This window comes from Poecilia reticulata, chromosome 3 (assembly GCF_904066995.2).
Source record: "Poecilia reticulata chromosome 3, P_reticulata-male-v2, whole genome shotgun sequence".
Classification (NCBI taxonomy): domain Eukaryota; kingdom Metazoa; phylum Chordata; class Actinopteri; order Cyprinodontiformes; family Poeciliidae; genus Poecilia; species Poecilia reticulata.
The window spans coordinates 27,246,839-27,266,829 of NC_088832.1; the positions used below are offsets into that span (position 1 = coordinate 27,246,839).

Here is a 19,991-nt window from a genome sequence, read left to right on the forward strand (position 1 = left end):
TACTACATATGTAATAAATCCACACCAAATAATAAGGAAATAAAACCCAGTTAATATCTTCCCCTTAAATTAAAAATTCCCCACAATGAAAGTTAATCTAATCTTCCAGGAAGGATCAGGTGTCTGCCATTCAAACCTCGCTCACGCAGATCATTTATAAAAGTGTTTTGCAGATCTCTGCTGTCGGCAGCTGGGATTCTGATGTTCAGTGGGGAATCTCAAAGCTGTGGGCTCAGGTGTCTCAGAGCCTGAAAAGACTGCTACTCCAGTCATGAGGCTAGCTCGTGTACCCTGTTTGTCTTTTGAGTGCTGCAAAAAAAAAAAAAAAAGTCAATTTGAGTAATGCATTTACAATTCCATTTGTCTCGTGATGTTCTTTTTACATATTGTACTCAAATATAATCTGTAGAATAGAACTATATTGTATGATATAAAAACATACATGTTGCTCTCATTTACTTTGAATTGCCTTGTTGCTGAAAATGTGCTATATAAATAAAATTGCCTTACCTTACCTTACCTTACCTGCTGTGCTTCATTCACTGTTTCTCCTGTCAGCTTAAAATCAGAGGTATTTTGTTTTCTTGCAGCATCCATCTGTGACTAATTGTGCACTGGCTACAGGTTCCTTTTTTTGTGAAGCTGTCCTTGCAGAGTTGTTAGGGAAATGAGTCACAGTTACCAAGGAAGTGAAATGCTGTGCGGTCAAGTGTGTGTTGCAGGGTATATTCTGCCTTTGCTTGAGTACCCTGAAAACCAGGCTGCTGTTTTGACATCTCAGATCTGTAAAAGAATGTTTATACTTGCAAATTATGATAGAAGGGGAAAAAAAGCAAGAGCTGAACGTTAAATAAACGAGCTCATCTTTGGGAAAATTGGTACTTCAACACACAACACAATTTTGTTAAAGTTCTTATCTTACATGATTTTAATCAAGAGTAGACCCCAACAACTGGCCTTTTTTTGCTCTTTGTGGCAAACATACCTCACCGTAACGGCAAGCGACCTGACAAAGCACCTGTCTGTTTTTGTTTCATGTTGTAAGAAATTGCACGAACGTGAACATACTGCGAGGTTGTCTTGTTACATTTCCACAACTCTGTAAACATGTTTGGCATGTAGAGATGCATGGGCGTTAAATCGAACAGGATTAATATTATGGGATGCCAGAAAACAGACTGCCAGTAAGTTAACTGAACTTTGGTTGACGATGGAAAAGATGCTCTTACTAGAAACAAGTTTCAGATGCAATACAAGTACTGATAAGAAGTTCCTGTGTTGGTTTCTCTTTGTAACAGATAGTGATGATTCTCTCATGGCAGCTGGTTTAGGTGCATCTATTCCGTTGCTTGTTGACACTAAAAGCAGATCAGCCAATCACCTGGCATCAACTCGGTGCATTTAAACATCTAGTCGCGAATGAAAACACCATGGTTCTGTTTGGGTTTTGCAATGTAGTTTTATTTTGTTGTGAACTTTGTGTCTAATTCAGTTAGATTTAATTACTTTTTAGAATGGGTTTTCTAGTTGTTCTTAGTTATTAGTGAAATATTGTTTATCTTTAATCTTTAGGTGCAGAATTAAAAAAAAGTCAAAATGTGATGATATGTGTGTTATCACAATACCACTTAAAATATATATAGATATTAAATTCTTGTTGAACAAGCGATTTATCTCAACTTTTGCTGTTGCCGTTTTGGAGACTGGCGTTAAGTTTCGGCAGAAAGATTATGGACTGCTGTAATTTACCGACAACTGTGTGTGTGGGGGGGGAAAATCAATTTCACATCAGTTCAAAATGTTAACAAATAGATTCATAATCACAAAAATAAAAGCCATATCTCTAATTTCAGTATTTTTTAGAAAGTTTTATAAATTCCAAGTAGTTAGTTATATTTTTTCTCCATTTATTAACATTTTTAATTATTTCAGTTATCAAAAATATTTTCTCAATTTTAGTTTTCGTTATTTTGTTCATTATAGATAACCTGGGAAGACAACTGGCTGAAGTTTAAGCATCAAGCATGAGCTTCAAGTCTGGGGAGGAAAAAAAGGCTTCAAAGTCATTTTAAATTGTTGATACCAGATGGGCTGGATGGATGTTTCAACATCTCTCCATTAATGGAGAAATTGAGACAATATCCAGCGAGTGACAGTTCTGTGGATGACAGTACCTTGTTCATGTCAGAGGTCAGAAGAGAGTACGCAGTCTGGTTTTTAGATGATAGAAAGTAGCAGTAACTTAAATATCCACTCGCTACAACAAAGGTATAAAGGTTATAATCTATGGTGTTACAGGAAGTCAAGCAGCAAATAGGCTACAGTTGCAGTCGGCAATTCTAGACGCCACATCTGTCATGAGAACTAGAAGCTGAGGCTGCAATTCTCACAGACACAACAGAACTGAATGAGGACACATTGCCTGATCCAATGAATCTAAGCTGCAACATTCAGATGGTAGGGACAGAAGTAGGTGTGAAGAACGTGAAGGTATGGATCCATCCTGACTTTTAGCAACCGTTCTGTGGTGTAATGGTTGTTTTCTTGGCACTCTGGGGCTTTTGTTCCCAGCTGAGCATAATTTCAACACTTTAACCTACATGAGTTGTGTAGTTGACGTTTGGTTACTACCATCTCTTTGTTACAGTAGTATACTCATCTTCTGGTGGCTTCTTCCAGCAGCATAACACACTTGGCCACAAAGCTTGAATAATCTCACTGGTTTCTTCAGCATGAATATTGTAGCATGGTTGTGTAGCCAATGGATCTGCAGTGACAGTGTGGTGTTGTTACTCCTTCAAATACTTTGTAGACAAAGAATGTGTCAGAATAAAAAACAGATGGCAAAAGACACACCAGAATAAACAAATATTAGATGTTGATATAAATCTCAAATATCATCCAAAATTTATATGTTAGCATTGGCAATACAAAAACCTGTGTGACTAGTAGAACAGAAACTGTTTCACAATTCTTTGTGTCATAAAAGTCATAAATTAACTTGCTGTTAATGGTTTTCAAATACTTCTACAAAGGAAAATGTCTGAAGTGTGGCATGCACAAGAAAATCCAGTGCAACCAGTAACTTTCAGAAACCACATAATTAGTAAATCTAATCATGAGTGCAGAGACCTTAACGAGTTAGTTTCAGTTATATCATTTAGTAGATTTTAAGTGCACAGTTTAATGCATTTAATAATTTTTTTAAATTGATTAATTAATTACTTATATACTCTACAATTAACTCGGGTAAGGGTTTTAATCAAGTCACGCCACTAAGTATAAATCCAGCTGTTCTGTGAGCTCCACAAATTTAGCTCTGAGTGCTGAGAAGAAAGACATTATTGAGAAGAAGCCATTAAATCTCCCAGTTTTCACCATATTGGTAATGTGTCAAACTTGTGAAAATAAGGACTATGGTGTTGTGAGACCAAAATTAAACTTTTTGAACTTTAGGCAACACCATAAAAAGCATCAGAAAAAACACTACCCCTATGATGCAACATGGTGGTGGGAGCATGATGCAATGGGATTGTTCTTCTTCATAAGGGGCAGTGAAAATGATCAGAGTTAAGCGGAAGGTAGATAAAGCAGACTGTTAAAGAGGGGGCAAAAGACATAATGGTTTAGATTAAATCAAATTTATACACAATGGCCTAGATGAAGTCCATACCTAAATTTGGGACAGGTTTGTGGAATGCCTCTAGATGTGAAAAGCTAGTGGAGATACTTTTTAAAATACTTGCAGCTGTAATTACGTCAAAAGGAAGTTGAACAAAGTATTGAGTCAATGGGGCTAAACATAGATACACCCTTTAAAATTCAGAACTGTGCATTCTTTTCCCTTCACTTCATAATTATGTACTATCAAAATTTCTAGATGTACGGTGATGAGATGTGAAAACATTTAAGGGTAACAAATAATTTCACAAGACATTTGTTGGCATTGCCTATAGTCTTAAAAATTTCACGTTTTGGTTTTCTGTTTTAAACACAGATGTATATCAGTTGAATTAAATATGTGTACCGCACTGTCAGACTGTGACTCACTTATGGGAAGGGTAGCAGTGAAACTCAAGTCTTTTCGAGCCATTTCCTTTGTGTGAGCCTTCAGACAGATGCTCGGTAGGAGTAACCCTTTCACACAGCTTTGCCAAAAACCTCTCCTTCCCACTCAGCCACAGAAATCCCGGAAAAGGTACTGGTGTGTAAAAATATTCCCGTGTTGCTTCTCAACGGCGACGCTTTCATTCACATTCCTTGGCCCACAGCGGCAAAACGCAGGGGGATGGCTTTTTCAAAACGTGCAACTTTCGCCGTGCGTCACACAAAGCTTCCTTTGAGATCCAATATCTGGCATGACCAACATAAAGACCATCACTGGGTGCGTTTCAGAAGCTCAGCTGAACACAAATTGTACGCCAAGTGCATGAAACAAAGTGTGGGCTTACAAATTTTAAAAGGGCTGTTAAAGACACTCAGGGGAAAACCAGAATGCCATTAGTTGAATCCTCAGCTACCATTCAGTGTAGTCATCCATGGCTCTTGGAAGACATTTGAGGTAATGAGATCCCTGTGTGCTCGCCCTGCGTCACTCTGACCGTCCGACCTCTCTGCTGCTGCAGGATTTTAAATTGAAGGCTTGGACTGTGGCGTGCCATGCAGCGCTAAGAATATGTAGTCAGCATTTTTTTTCTTCCCCCCATTGTGCACATGGATTATTTTTCTTTTGCAGAGCTTTTTATCCAACAAATCTTTTAGCGAGCAGTCACAAGCATTTCACAAAGGTCACTGGTTTTCAGTGCATCAAGATGTGATCATCTATTGATAATATTCTAATCTAGTGCCACAGAACAGGAAAAAGTCAAAACCGTTACATGAAGTGACATGTTTTTTTTTTGTTTTGGAATAAATTGCACTTAGTTTTCCTCATGACTCAGGGAAACTAAATCATCAGATTAAGATTACTCCTCAGGGCTGGGTGGGGTTTGGTTTTTGTTTGTTGTTGTTAAAGACAGGAAAAAACCCACTAAAACAAATAAAATGCATCAATGAAGCACTGCTAATCAGTTTATTACTTTACCAACACAGACTATTTTACTGTCATAGTCTGTGTTTCATTCAGCAAAATCCACTCCCCCTCAGCGCACATGTTTTAAGGAAGAATGAATAATTCTTGGCTTCTCACCCACAAGCATTATATGAATTATGTAAGCCTTTTCTAGTGGTTACAAGGATTCACCTCTCCTTCAACTGCAGCATTAATCAAAAATCCTGTTTTCGAGCAATGAAAGCAGCTCCTAAAGGTTCTGCAAATAAAATGAAACTGAAGAAAAAGACTGAAACACGATCAGTAAGTAAACTGCCATGTCACCACCATATTTTATAGTGGAAACGGCGTGTTCAGGTTTTACTCTGCGCCTCTATAGCCAGAGAGCAAAATCTTCTATCTGTGTGACTTACTGAATTGGCAGTGTTAAGTTTTGAAGAGGAAATCAAGCAAGTCTGCTCAAATAGTGTGATCAGTCAGGCTGGGAACATGTTGCAGCATGCTTTCTCTTCAGCCATCAAATATATCAGGACACAAAACAGGCATTCAAGTGGTTGTTGTTTCCTCTCGTGTTTTTATTAAAAGACATTATTTTGAATTTCTGTCAATATTTGTTTTATTTTCAGATTTGTTGGTTATGCAACTAATAGGAAGTTAGAAGAATCAGTGTAGTGTCTGCAGCACTGGAAAGAGAGCTTGCTCAGCCGAGGTTTTTGAAGTTGTGGTATTTTGTGTCCTGGGTGGAACTTGAATGGAAATTTTATATCCAGTAGCATTTTAACAATTTAATCTCTTAAGACTGGGTAAAATGTTTTTGCACTATTTCTTATTGGTATTTACAAGAAATCCCATTAAAGTAACTTAAAGTTTGTTGCATGACAAAATGTGCAAGTTAAACTGTTATTAGTACTTTTGCATTGCACTGTAGCTTTTATTTACGATTTCATGCCTGTCAGCGTCTGTTATCTGACGGTACGAGTAACTGGGATTTATTTTAACATTATAATAGATGTGAAGTTTGACAAAATTGGCTTATTTATTCTTCAAATTTATATAGTGTAGTCAAAAAGTTATTCTTTTCATTGCTACATCATTTGTAAACTCTCAACAGTTGGTGGTTACCATAGAAACCAGTAACAGTCAGCTTACCCACTTTTTCTGTTGCTGTCTGAAACTGGTATGTATTAGGATCAGCTCTGTGTTTTCTTCACAAGTATATTTTAACATACGTTTTAGACAAATTTAATCATATACAAGAATTTATGTCTAATTTTGTCATGTATGTGTTTTTATTTGTTATCATATTCAATGTTGTGCGTTTCAGCCGTGTTTAATTTTACAACTGTTTATCAATGTCTTTCTCTGTAGCTAGTTTGGGTTTATTTATTGTATTTTATGTCATGTATAGAAACAGAACCTGCGGGGCTGATGTAAACCACTGACTTGAGATTCTCTCTTCTTAGGTGTGTTTTAATTTTTTAGTAATGTTTCAGTTACTAGTTGTGTGATAGTGATATGTATTTAGAACAGAAAATAGAATACACACATATATTTGACAGTATTTTAACTTATGTTAAAGATAAGATTAGTAATGTGGAGTTTCTTTCTTTCTTTCTTTCTTTCTTTCTTTCTTTCTTTCTTTCTTTCTTTCTTTCTTTCTTTCTTTCTTTCTTTCTTTCTTTCTTTCTTTCTTTCTTTCTTTCTTTCTTTCTTTCTTTCTTTCTTTCATTTTGATTCCCATTAGCTGCAGTTCCACACATTCAACATAAATAACTAAAAGTACAAAACATACATAGATAACATAACAAATTAAAAATCACAACTACAAAAATAAACAGACACAAATACAAAACGGAGGCCATAGATTATAACAAAAGGAATTATACTATTATGTACAACATTCTACAAAAGGACATTGACTTCAATATTACAAGCTATAGTGAAAAGCATACATGATCAACATAAGATTAAGAAAAAATATTCAGTATAGCTATTTTTCTTGTAAATACTTTCTAAAAGAAAGTAAAATTCATTCTTCTGATGTAACTCTAATATAATTTTCAGTAAAATGTGTCTTGTGAACATAATCTATGTAAGGCCGACATCTTAAAATAATTTGTATAAAGTTTAGGAAGTACAAATCTATCTTCAATTCTACGTCTATTTTGACAATCATGCACATTAGACCTAAAAAACAATTTAGAATAAATAATCTTTGGTTGTTGTGAACTCATGATGTCTCTTACGATGGTCCTAATATGCATCATGCTAACATTACTTCTGAAAGCACATCCATTTTGTAGTTTTTGTATTAAACCTCCTGAGATCCCTGACCACACAGACAAAAGATGTAAATTTATGTAGCATACCACTATCTGATCTCAGTCATCTCACCCCTTTTTCTGTTGCTGTCTGTAACAGTGGGGTAGACGCTGCTGATGACTAATGTTTACCACCAAGTTGATTTTCTCACTGGTTAGAATAAATACAGTAACGTCTGAGGCAAACGGAAGGGCTACATATCTGACTCCATCGCCGTCCTGCCCATCACAGAAATTCAGAAACTATGTAGCTGTAATGTACTGTGCAAATTTAACTGTTCTCATTATTAGCCTCAGTTTTTAAAGTCATTTCATGCACATTAACAACATGCTATTTTTGACAGGCGTCAACCAATGCAACGCACACTATGAATTATAAAAACATTTAACTTTAGATATAAGAGTAGATTGTGTGAAACGCGCACCAAATGGCCCTGTCAGCAGCCCGAGTTTGATAGTCGTCTGGAAAATTACCATCATCACACTGACCTTAAGCTGCCATCCATTTCTTTTGAAGCAGTGCTGCGTGATATCTGCATTAGGTTCTCTGTAGCTGCGTAAACATTCCCATCGCTGTACTGGTTTCAGATGTTGAGGTTTTCTGAGTGGGATAGTGGTAGTGAGCTGGCTGGACTGCTGAGGAATAATTATGGTTTTTTTCTTATGGCTGGTGGTGAAAAAGGCGCCCTTTTGCTCCAGTGTTATGGGAAAGAGTGTGGTACGTTTTGAAACCTGAATCAGGGATGTGGCTGGTGACATCAGCTGGAAACAATGATCCCTGTTGCTGGAACAGATTGCGTCTATTCTTCATTTCAATCGGGTGTGCATTTTTATTATGCCTTGGACTACATGAAATTAGAAAATTTTGTGCTGGTGGTAATATTGGTAAATATTGCAATACATACCTATTTTCTGCTTTCCTTTTTCTTATTTGTGATTCCTTAAGCACTTTGGGAAAGGTCTAGTGTGAGCGTCTTCTGACTGTCCGACTGACTAAATATTGCCTTATGTAAAATTCAACTTTCTCATTCACAATATATTGTCCAGCGTTAATTAGTCTTTAACCTCAAAATGAAATCTTTCACAGTCAGTTGTCTTCTAAAGTCACTGAATTACCTAAAGAATCCACCTGTGTTTAATTTAATTTTCTTGTTTTCTATAAACCTCAAAGGTATTTTTTTTAGAGAATATTGGTAAACAAACATCTTTAGGACCATAGAACACCACAAATGTCGGGGATAAAGTTCTGGAGATGTTTGCAGCAGAGTTAAGTTACAAAGCTATATTATTTTAGCATCTCACAGAGCTCTGTTCAACACATGATAAAATCTTTTTAAAATGACAGAGAAATAGCCATGAGGTCTAAGGTGTTTCTTCAGTGAACACTTATACACAGCACTCTGTGTCTCATTTTTGTTACACCTCTGCACCTGCGGGTCAGAAAAGGCTGCAGCAATGCATTCTGCTGCACCTGAAAACTTTGATGCATTCTGTCTAGTAACCTAAATTCCCATATCTCTTACCCTAACTATATATCACCCTAATCTGCTAACGTGGCACTGTGCTGATATGTTTTCTCCCTTTTTTTAACTTATCTATGTCTTGACTCGCATATGTTATCGCACAGTGACACGCATATGGATCTTTTGAGTGAGATAACCAAAGAATTCAAACTTTGCTTCACCTTTTTTCTTTTTTTTTGCACATAAACTAATGTTTGAAAGTCTGTCACACATAACTTTGAAAGACATCTCACAAACTCTCTGCAAACTTCATCCTGAAAGGCTTTCAAATTGCTAATTGTGATATTCACCTACAGATAATGAAAACACATTACAGCTTAGAATGCATTAAAACAATACAAAAATATGAGATTAATGAAAAGTGTGTTATTTTCAGCATGTACTTTTAATCTGACAAATGAGCCTCATCAAAACACATATTCTGATTTTTTAATTTTATTTATTTTTTCTAAATGTGGCTGTATGTTTTATGATAGAATGCGAATTACAGCAAAGTTATTCTGGGCTCATTATTAAAATTGTACCGTTTATTCTAAATTAAGCTGCAAATAAGCTGAAATATTTTTGTTATTGTAATAATATCCTAATTTTGAATTATATAGAGACAACTGACATTCTTTTAATAACCATTTATATACAGTAATTTATTTGAATTTGCATTTGCATTTATACCAGTTTATTACCTTTTGAGCCTTGTGACAGTCACACTGAGTGTTGTCCTGAATATGACTTGGGTGACATTTTCCTTTGAGGGAGTGCAGGTGTTTTTAAATCCAAACAGCATATGAGAAGGAAATGGCTCAAACTAATTTGATCAAGGCTATTTCAGTATTGGATTTGTCCCTCGGCTGATATGTCTAGATTTAAATTCTATGTATTTTTAAACCAATAATCTCCTATTTTTACCCGCTGTTTGTGTCAAGCAGAAAAACAGATGGCTACACTTGCAGCAGTCTCAGCCTTTGCTCGATTTATATATAGGTGTATGTGAAACATTTGACCAATAACGGACAGCTTCCAAGTACCGTTTTCTCTTTTGCACTTCCTGTATTTATTATAAGCAGAGGCATTTAATGCTTAAATCATTGCTGAAATAGCATCCTGGTAATATTGTTAGGTGCAAGTCACTCCTTCTGGTGAATGCGGTTAATTTAATACCAGTAGCCAGTACTGAGAGAAAGGAGGAGACATGGCTGGGGACAGGCTATGATAATCTAATCCACAAGTGTGCATTGCTGTACATAGATCAGTCTTCTATTTATAGAAAGGATTTTTCTTTCTTTTTTTATATTGCTGCAGGATTAGAGGAGGCCGCAAAATACTAACTTGATCTGACCTGGATATTTGTCCTGCAAACTGATAAAAAAATTATGAAATATTATATCCAGCTAAATATTTAAGTCACGTAAAGTAAAAATAATTAAATGTAATCATTGCTTGGTACTAAGCTGCTGTAACTGTCTTTCCTGTCTCATCTTATAAGTTGGTGTATGTAAAATTGCACTTTATATGGATGTAAACATGAGAAACACATTTTGTGGATATTAAAGTCCCGCCACATCCATCAAGCTTGTTTAGCGCTTTTGATGTATCCCTGGTACATAATGGCGATTTTCTGAAGAGTGTAAAATCTTGACTGCTCCCCTATGTCAGGACACAGATGTGTTACTTTAGCTGGGAGTTAAACATCTTGTTTTACTTTCCTTTTTTCCCCGTTGTTTTCTAATCTGTAGATAAAAGTTGAACATTATTGTTGACTTGTTGACCCTTGTTGCAGAGCGTGTCATGTGAAATCTGTGATCCTGATGGCTCAAAGCAAATTTTAATATCAGGTGTTAGTGTGGTCGTTGGGCTTGTGTAACTGGGTTTGTATATCTGATTTATCCAGAATGCATGTTAATAACAGAGCGTATGAGTCACTGCAAGTGGTCAACTAATAAGAAAAACAAATCTAATACTATCAGATTCAGCATCAAGAGGTGAGTGAGCCTTCAACAAAATGATTTCTTGCATTTATTTGGATATTATAGAGGATTAAATAACTAGATTTGATTGACATTTTTTCACTGCAACCTATTTCTTCTTAAAAAGATATCTAGCAGGTAAATCAAAAATGTGGATTTCAAAAAACTTGATATGCATGAGTAATTTTGTTAAATCACTACCAAATTATCCACCCTGATGATGTGTGAAAAGCTGTTTGGCTTTACTCTTCTTTTCTTTAAAGTTTTGTTGTCTGAAAAATAGAATCCTGAATCTATGCAGGATGAGTATCTTCTGCTTCCTGACAATCCTCACAGTCCAGAACCGCAACATTTTAGTTAGAAACAAAATGGTGTGAACAGATTAGTAGACAAATAACTATTTTATCTGCGAGATGAACTGAATTCACATTTTAAACATTTAACAATGTTCCAAGTTAAGCTGCTTGAAATATTTAATTGATAAAGTCGTATATCTAAAATTATTTTTAGCTAATTTAGTGTGTCCAAAACAAAACCTGTAAAATCTTTAAGTTCTTGTGAACTTAAAATTTAAGGAATTTAAAATAGGAAAACCTGGTGGGTCTCTTTAGTTGCCTCTGTACTCCACAAAGTTTTTAGGTGAATCGGCTCTTTACCAAAATCACCTTTAACCCTAGAACTTTGCAACACAGACTGGGGAATGCATTTGCTCATCCTTTTTTTTTCCTCTTCTTGAGGCCAGGGTCACTCTTTGTCCTCTTTTGTCCTGGCTCATTGAATGCAAGCACAAAGACGGTCATAAAAGCAAAGTAATTTGCTCTGGAAAAAAAAAAAAATTCTGTATTTGCAGCTCTCTATAAAAGGTTTTGAATTGGGAGCTGGTTTGCTAAAGATATGATCTCTGGATAGCATTAGTTTATTACCTATGAGGTGATTTCCAGTCAGCGCTCCATTAGATCTGGAAGTTAAATCTCAAATGAGGACACATTTTTTCATTTTTTGATGACTATCTGCACTGCAGACATGACTCAAAAGTGATAAGAGCATTTGATGCATCTGGAAGCATTTAATAATTATAGATTAAAAACTTTATCATAACAGAGAGAAACCTGGTTGGTTGGTTGAAACCTGGGTATCTCATTTAATTTGTTGATATTTTGCTCAAATGACTAGCTTGAAATATTTAAAATGCTTCCAAATTGCTGATTAGCCTTTCTTGTAAGTGAGAGGAAAGTGTCATAGCTCATTTTCAGCCAGCTGACTGGCAATAAATGACAACAGGTGAGGGTGGAGCATCACTGCATTGGCCACAGGGAATTTTATCACTAAAAAGTCCCTGTGGCAAATGATGGTTCCAACATAATTTTGTTTTTTGTCTTGCTATCTTTTGTCCTTCCTCCTCTTGTATCCCAGTTTTTATGGCACATAGCACCTGTCACAGTTGCTATGCTGGAAACAAACATGAAGCTGTGCCTTTTCCTCCACACACTGAAATAGAGTGAGAGCAGGAAATGAGCTTTCTATTGACAGCAGAGCGAAGTTCACGTTGTTTTTCTCTGAATGATTCAGTAATATCTCTAAATCCCTACAAGCAGCTTCGGTGTCCTTGTTTCTGCTCTGTGGCTGTGATGCTCAGTGATAGTTCAGCATAATTATGAGGACCTGTTGCAGCTATAGAGCTCTAGCTGTTTGAAGAGATAAGGACGATCTATAACAATCTATATCCACCTTGTTTACTCGTATGGAGCTTACCCAGCATGATCTCCCAGACTGTCAGGTACATTGTGGTCCTCTATTCGGCACAAAGCAAACGCGTCACTTAAAAAAAACGAGAACGTAAAGGAAGAATTTTTGTTTATGTTATTATAATTTGATTGTTGTCTATGCAACAGAATATCAGGGATATACCATATTTTCCGCACTATAAGGCGCACCTAAAAACCTTCAATTTCCTCAAAAGCCGACAGTGGGCCTTATAATCCGGTGCGCCTTATATATGGACCAATATTGAGTCACAACAGGCCGCCAACTTCATTTTCCGCCATAGAAGAAGAAGTGCGCTGTGCATGCTGAGATAGTTGTCAGAACGCTGGTTTGTTAATAAAGTTTGACTGACCTATCTACCTACCGACATGATAATCAGGTGTCTGCAGGTCATGTAGCACCACGTTCTCCACGAACATGCTGTGCGCGAACGGAGAAGGGTGACCATCGTCCGGCCACGCCCCGGCCCAGTCGCGGAAGGCTCTCCTCGTTGACCCGAGTCGGACTGTTTTGTTGACATTCTTTACGTCAACAAAGTGGCTTTAGATATTCATCCGGGGTGCTTCAAGCCGGAGGGGCGGGGGGTGCGACAGAGGCTGCGGCGGCAGCATGTCGGTTGGTCTGTGTTACCCAGATAGCAGTTGGGCACAATATCGCAACACCAACACCGTGAGTAAAACAATGACTGGGGCAGCCTACTATATAAAGTACTGGGGGACCACTACTTTATTATTACACATCCACATTTGTAGAGAACTGAACAAATCACGTCCCGTATAGGTTCAATACGGGACGGGTAGCAACCGTAACTGTAGCGTCCATTCTATGCGCCTTATATATGAAAAAAGTTTTAAAATAGGCCATTAATTGAAGGTGCGCCTTATAATCCGGTGCGCCTTATAGTGCGGAAAATATGGTCATTATTTACTCTATTACCATTAAAACTTGACGTATGCAGCAGAGCTTTACGAAAGTATTATTACTCATTGAACGTTTTTCCAAAGACTTTGGCTTATTTAATTTGGACTCTCTATATTAAATATGTATTCAAGTCAGTGTTATTTAGAACCAATGTTGACTGTGATGACAGGATGTGTCTCTTCCAACATAATGAGAATAAAACGATTCCCCATTCTTCAATCCGAGGTCACTTAGATTGGATGGAGAGCGTCTTTTGTAACAGATTCTAAATTAGATGTAAGTCTAAATTATTCTAGCACATATATGTTTTGACTTAAACCATTCTGTGGTGGCTCTGGCTGTAGGTTTAGGGTTGAATTTCTGTATTCCTTGTTTTTAACCGCCTCAAATAGGTTTTCTTCCCATCAGCTCTGGTCAGCTTCCTTGTCAATGCTGATCAAGGAAACTAAGCTGGTTTGTGAATGACACCTGGGTCAAAATCCAAGTCAAAGAAAAGGAAACCTTTACTAAATGCTGCCTGGTACAAATTGCAAGAGATTGAAGCCTTGCCACTGAAGTCTGTAAAAAACCCACACACAAGGACCAGTACCTTGTTTTTGAATCTACTGAACAGAACATAGACTGTCACCAGAACTCTGCTCTTCAAACATGTGGATATCCCAACTTAACTTATGTCAAAGCATCCAACTCAGTCCACTGAAGGACAAGAGAAAATGCTGTAGACACTTTAACGACTCAAAAAGTCTAACTGTTCTCAGATTATTTCCTGCTACTCCCAAACCATTTTTGAACTGAAGAAGCTTTTTGAATGAGAGGCAAAAAACAATAAAGTCCAGTTTCCTCCTACTTAACTACTTAGGATTGGCATGTCCTGTCAAACTTGAAAATCTACACCAGTTTCTACATGTTTGTGCTGCGTGTAAACTGCTGTGCATCTCTGCAGCCGCTCCAAAGTTACTTAATGTGCTCTTTCTTTGGTGATACTGTTGTAATACAATTTCCCTGAAAGGATTAATAAAGTACCTACATGCTGTTTATTCAATAATGTTTCCAACAAAACCTCTGGGGGCTACATGGAATAGCTGAATTTATACTGGAATTAAGTTGCACAGTTGGACTTTACTTGTAAGATGAATTTTTAAAGTTGGTTGTACTGGATATTATCTGAAGCTAAAAGACAAGGGACTGAATATAAACTCACACTTTTCAGTTTTTTATCTGTAAAAAAAAAAAGGTATAAGTAATTTTCCGTACACTTCATAATAATTCACTCCTTGTCTTGGTCTGTGAAACCGAGCTCTAATAAAATTTGTCATTGTTTGTGGTCCTAAATATTCCGTTGGCAATTGTTTAGACACAGCTCATACTTCTGCTTACTTTAACTTATGGCCTGGTAGTCAAATTGATGTCATTTTTCCAGTTTGTGATATTGACAATAGATAGTTTGTCTAAATTCACAAGCTACATCCAGTTCAGTGAGATTCATGCATCTCACAAAGCAGCCACACATGTGGGTTTGTTGGTTAGTCTTGTTAGTTCAGCTGAGTGCAAATTAAAATATTTTGAGTGACCGTTTAAGTGGTAACTCCACAACTGTGTATTGTTAGGTAAATGACTCCAAAGCAGCTGGCCTATTTGTGGATGAAGTCATGACTGTGTCTGCTGACCGTTGTGGCAGAGATGAGGTAAAACCCTTCCACAAACAGAGATAAGGGGTTGCTTTATTGTTGCCTGTGCGTAGTTAAGGTATGAATAAGCTTTTTCCTTCCCTGAGCAGTCCGGATATTTATATTTCACTCTCACAGCTGTCCTCTTGAGTCATATATTCCCCGATAATTTGTACCTTGGTATGTTAAAACATGGAAACAATAATCATTTTAAAATGAGTACGAATTTACTTTTGCAACCTGAATTAATTTAAAGAAAGTGTGTTCATTCAAAAGTCTTTACTTGGGTAGTTTTGCTATTTAAATTTGTAAATCCTTGATTGCTCATGTTCTCAAGTCAGCTCAACTTCATTTATAGAGCTTATTTTGAGTTGATTGTGGGGTGTAGAGCAAATATCTTAACTTGAATACCTTATGGTTTTGTCTGGATTTTCACAAGCTCATGAAGTTGAAGCTGTGAATTCATTAAGAGATGAATAACATATTTCAGGTTATTACGATCTAAAAGAATAAACTCTCTTTTGTCTCTTTTGAACTCTCTTTTGTCTCTTTTGAACAACAACTTGTTTTACAACAAGTTGTTGTAAAATGTTTTGGTTAAAGAACAGTAACAAACACCATACAAGAGTGAATTAACTTAAGACAATCAGCTATGTAAGTTAATTATTAGAATCTATTGAAATAAGCTTTTATTTTGAAACAGGAAATGGTACTGAGATGTTTTGTTTTGAGCTGTAATTGGTCTCTGCCGTTTATTTCTGTCTTCTCCTCTTATTGTTTGTCTGATAGGTTTTGCAGTGTCTGATTCAAATGCAACTCTTTGCCTCTACTTACTAAACGGTCAGAAACTAAGACCATTTTGAAGCTACTGTCTCTAAAGTGGCTGCAAGTTGATCGTTATGACCAAGTCTGTTTTTTTTTCTGATTCAAAATTACCAAATAAATCTAAAACACTTTCTTTAGGAATGAAGACATTCATTCCTAAAGAATGAATGGGAGCAGAGCCTCTGAAACGTAAATAATGTCTAATAACCGACCAGAGCTGTTTTTATACTGTGGGTGGTTCTTAAACCAGACTACTGAAGAGTCAAATAAACAGTATTTAAATGGTTACATAAAACACCTCTTTGCATTTTCACATTTTAACAAGATGTGAAAATCTTGTTAAAGATTTTCACATATAGATCAATGTTATAGACATTGATCTATAACTTTGAAGTGTCAAGTCTGAAACTATTTAATCTTTTAAAATGCTGTTGTTCTTATTGCCTTTTCCTTCCAGGTGCCTGTAAGGACTACCTATCTGCTCCGTTACATCCTTAATCCTCATCGGAGCTCTGCTGACCTTTGTTGCACTCCTCGTCAGCTCCTGTTTTCTTCCCTCTTCTTCCTTCATACCCTCCTCCCGCCTCTCGCTTAATCTTCCCTCCTCTTTTGTGTCTCCAAGCCCTGGGCTTTATTACTCAAACCCACTGACGGGAGCAACGCACAGTAGTTGGCAAAGGATGAGGCGGGCTTGCTTGCCAACACCAGATAGAGGATAAAAGACACAAAAAAAAAGACTAGCAGCAGGGAAGAGCGACAACGAGGGATAGAAACGGAGGGAACAAGTGTTGGAGGGAGCTACAACAAAGCTGTGACAGACAACAAAAACAATAAGGATGCCACAACAAAGGAAAGACGCAAGTTTTACTTGATTGTCATGAGCTAGCACCACGCTCTTGCCAAATAAAGGTTGGTAATTTTTTATATTTATTTTTTTGCTTCCTTTTATAGCAAACTTTTGTTGTGCTTCCTCAAAGAAAGTAGTGGAGACACACACTTTTGCGTCCTGCAGCTCCTTGTTAACACCTGCTTTGCCTCTGCAGGAAGTGTTAGCCATGCCAGCCAAGGGAAAGTACCTGCTGAATAACCAGGAGCTCAAAAATGAGGCACTGTACCGCAGATTCTCCTGCATCAGCCAGTATCAGCCACTGGCTCTGCTGGGCCTCTCCATATTCTTCTGTGGAGTTTTCCTCAGTCTATTCTTTGCCTTTCAACTGGTGAGTTTTCAATCAGGATATAAGACAGTTGAGTTTGCATAACTGTATAGAAATCACGCTAATTTTTAAGTAATAAAAATCAAAGTTATCCCTGTTTCTATGTAGTATGTGTTCAACAGACAATTTTGGGAATTACTGACTATATACCAGAAATATTTTTTTTCTATTTTTATTTTGCCCGTAGATTTTTCTTGGTAAGCAGATGTGATCAATTGTTAAATTCTGGGAACATAGTGGTTTTATCAACGCTTGCTGCTCCAGATCAAACTCTTTCATTACTTTATGTGTACAATGTAATGAAAAGCCATTTCTGGCCAAGTTTGGCCATAAATGGTACTTTTAACCTTAACTGGAGAAATTATTACTCTGATTTTTTTGTGTGTTTTACATTTATGATTAATATGGTGACCAAAAGCTGTTCACTCTTAGTATTTAAAGTATTTAAAACCCATTTTCAAACAATTTGAGAAGGTTTTTTAATGATGAGTGTTACACTGTCATACTTTGTTACTGTGAAGCAAAAAGATCCCGGCATGCAGTCTTTCTAATTGTGATTGTGCAGGTTCTCTCTAGGTGCATTAGCTTAACCGGTTACTCTAAATCTCTAAATTCCCCTTAAGTATGAAAGTGCTTCTCCATGCCTGTTTGTCCTGTGTGTGTCCCTTCTAATGAACTAGTGATCTGTCCCGTCTCGCCCAATTACTACTAGAGATAGCCTCTCCATTCCCACCACAGAAACCTTGCAAGCATAAGTGAGTAAAGATAACGGATGAGTGGATGATTCATAATGAACAGAGGAGGCCTCCTATAACTTTAGTTTAGTTCTGTTTTGCGTGCTTTAGTTTTCTTGGATTCCATATTTTACATGGCTAAGTCAACAAGTTTTACACCTTTTTCAGTATTTCAAATGGCTAAGTAAACAAATATATCAGTAAGCGCCTGCTTAAGTTGTTAATGTGGAAGTTTGAAGGAATTTGCATGTTGGCTCATATGCTCTGTTGATGCTTCTAACTAAGTACAAATTCAGACTGTTTGGCTTACAAAATCTCATTATTATTATTATTATTAAATTGGAAACTTTGACTATATAGTCAAATAAGTCAAATAAAACGAACAAGCCGGAAACAAGTTAAACAGACAAACCAGACTTTTCTGAAGACACTAAAACTTAGCATTAGCTAGCAAAGTAAGTGATAGTTGGATACAAATGTTTGAAATATTCTGCAAAGCCTGAAATACAATTTGGAAAGCACAAAATGGTAAACCTAGGTTCTTGGTTCATAATCTAAAAGTTTCAGGATGAATCTTGTTGTCCTCCTTGTATTTGGGTTTTCTGGTAAGTGGATTATGTGTACACATGAAATGGAAACAACCAAAAGGACACATACAGAATGCCGATAATTACATATTGCACTGAAAAAATGAAATATGTTAAAACCAGGAACAGAACCAATACTACAAATCTAGTGAATGAGATTATCTAGTTACCAGGTTTTATTTGTGTCTTCGTGCTGTTTTGTATGACAAGTATGATTTAAACTGAATAGGCTATTCTGCATTTTACCTATGAAGGTTTTCTGCACACTTAAGACTCCCACTCCTCGTTGCACACAATAGGGAGTACACTACATTCTTGGTTAACACGGCTATAGCGATCCGTACAAAACCCTGCAAAGACTATTCGGAACCTGACTGATTTTTACCATGGTAGTTACAGGGCCCGTGGTAACTCTAAAGGAGCTGCAGAGACCAACAGTTCATATGGGATAACATGTTGACAGGACTGTTATTAGTCATACGCTCCACAAACCTGGCTCTTTTTGAAAGTAGCAAGAATAAATCCATTGTTGAAAGAAAACCGTAAGTTCGCAGTTTAGCCCAATCAATCAATCAATCAATCAATCAATCAATCAATCAATCAATCAATCAATCAATCAATCAATCAATCAATCAATCAATCAATCAATCAATCAATCAATCAATCAATCAATCAATCAATCAAATTTTATTTGGATAGCACATTTCAGCGGCAAGGCATTTCAAAGTGCCTTACATAATTTAAATAAAAACAGGAATAAACAGACCCAAGTCATCAAGGGACTGCAGCAAACCGGTGGAAGAAATGTATGTGAGTTTTTATGGCTTACGTGGAACTTATAGCAAAACATTTTCCAATGTTATCGGTGAAAACAATCTGCCAGTAGAACTACTCCTTTCTTAAAATCGATATTAAGGAATTGTTTACTTATGTTGATCTACCAAATACTGTCTAATGTCAAAAAATTTATTGAAGTTTGTAGTTGCGATGTAATAAAAATTTTGAAAAGTTAAAGGGGCTGCATTCTTCTGCAAGGTACTGTATTTATTTCAATACTGTTTTTAGTTTATGGACACAATTTATTGCTTTTATATGTACACATGCTTATAAATGCATCATAGCTTTTCTTCAGCAGTGAGTGAGTGACGTGAATGAGACATGTGTTATGTAACTGGAAGGAAGGGAGAGCAGCATTGAAACATTTATATTTCAGTTCTGTTGTTTGGTTGTAGAAGTGGACAACTCAAGAGTAGCTTGAAAAGACAACATGATGTTGAAATGTATCTGCCTTCGCAGATGTTGCTCTACTTGAGCCAGCTGTCAAAACCAGAGTCATAAAAACTACAGAAATTTAAAACTTAAAGCATTTTGCTGTCAGTGTGTTCAGATGGCAATTATGCTCCTGGCTTCTGCTGGTCTGA

The 19,991-nt window shown here is 36.6% G+C and overlaps 1 protein-coding gene across 6 annotated transcripts in view; it reads left to right on the forward strand.

Annotated features, from left to right (window-relative positions):
• The window catches only part of adcy7 (adenylate cyclase 7), a 63,540-nt gene that overhangs the window by 14,100 nt on the left and 29,449 nt on the right, over window positions 1-19,991 (forward strand). For 3 of the 6 annotated variants that reach the window (XM_081605394.1, XM_081605392.1, XM_081605395.1), the window contains exons 2-3: window positions 16,493-16,944; window positions 17,079-17,252. In XM_081605394.1, coding sequence (XP_081461520.1) covers window positions 17,091-17,252 — 162 coding nt within the window. In that variant the 5' untranslated portion in view covers window positions 16,493-16,944; window positions 17,079-17,090. Of the gene's footprint in view, window positions 1-6,162; window positions 6,228-6,461; window positions 6,514-15,206; window positions 15,229-16,492; window positions 16,945-17,078; window positions 17,253-19,991 lie in introns of those variants that run through there. The other 3 variants (XM_008405547.2, XM_008405548.3, XM_081605393.1) reach the window with 3 other exon arrangements.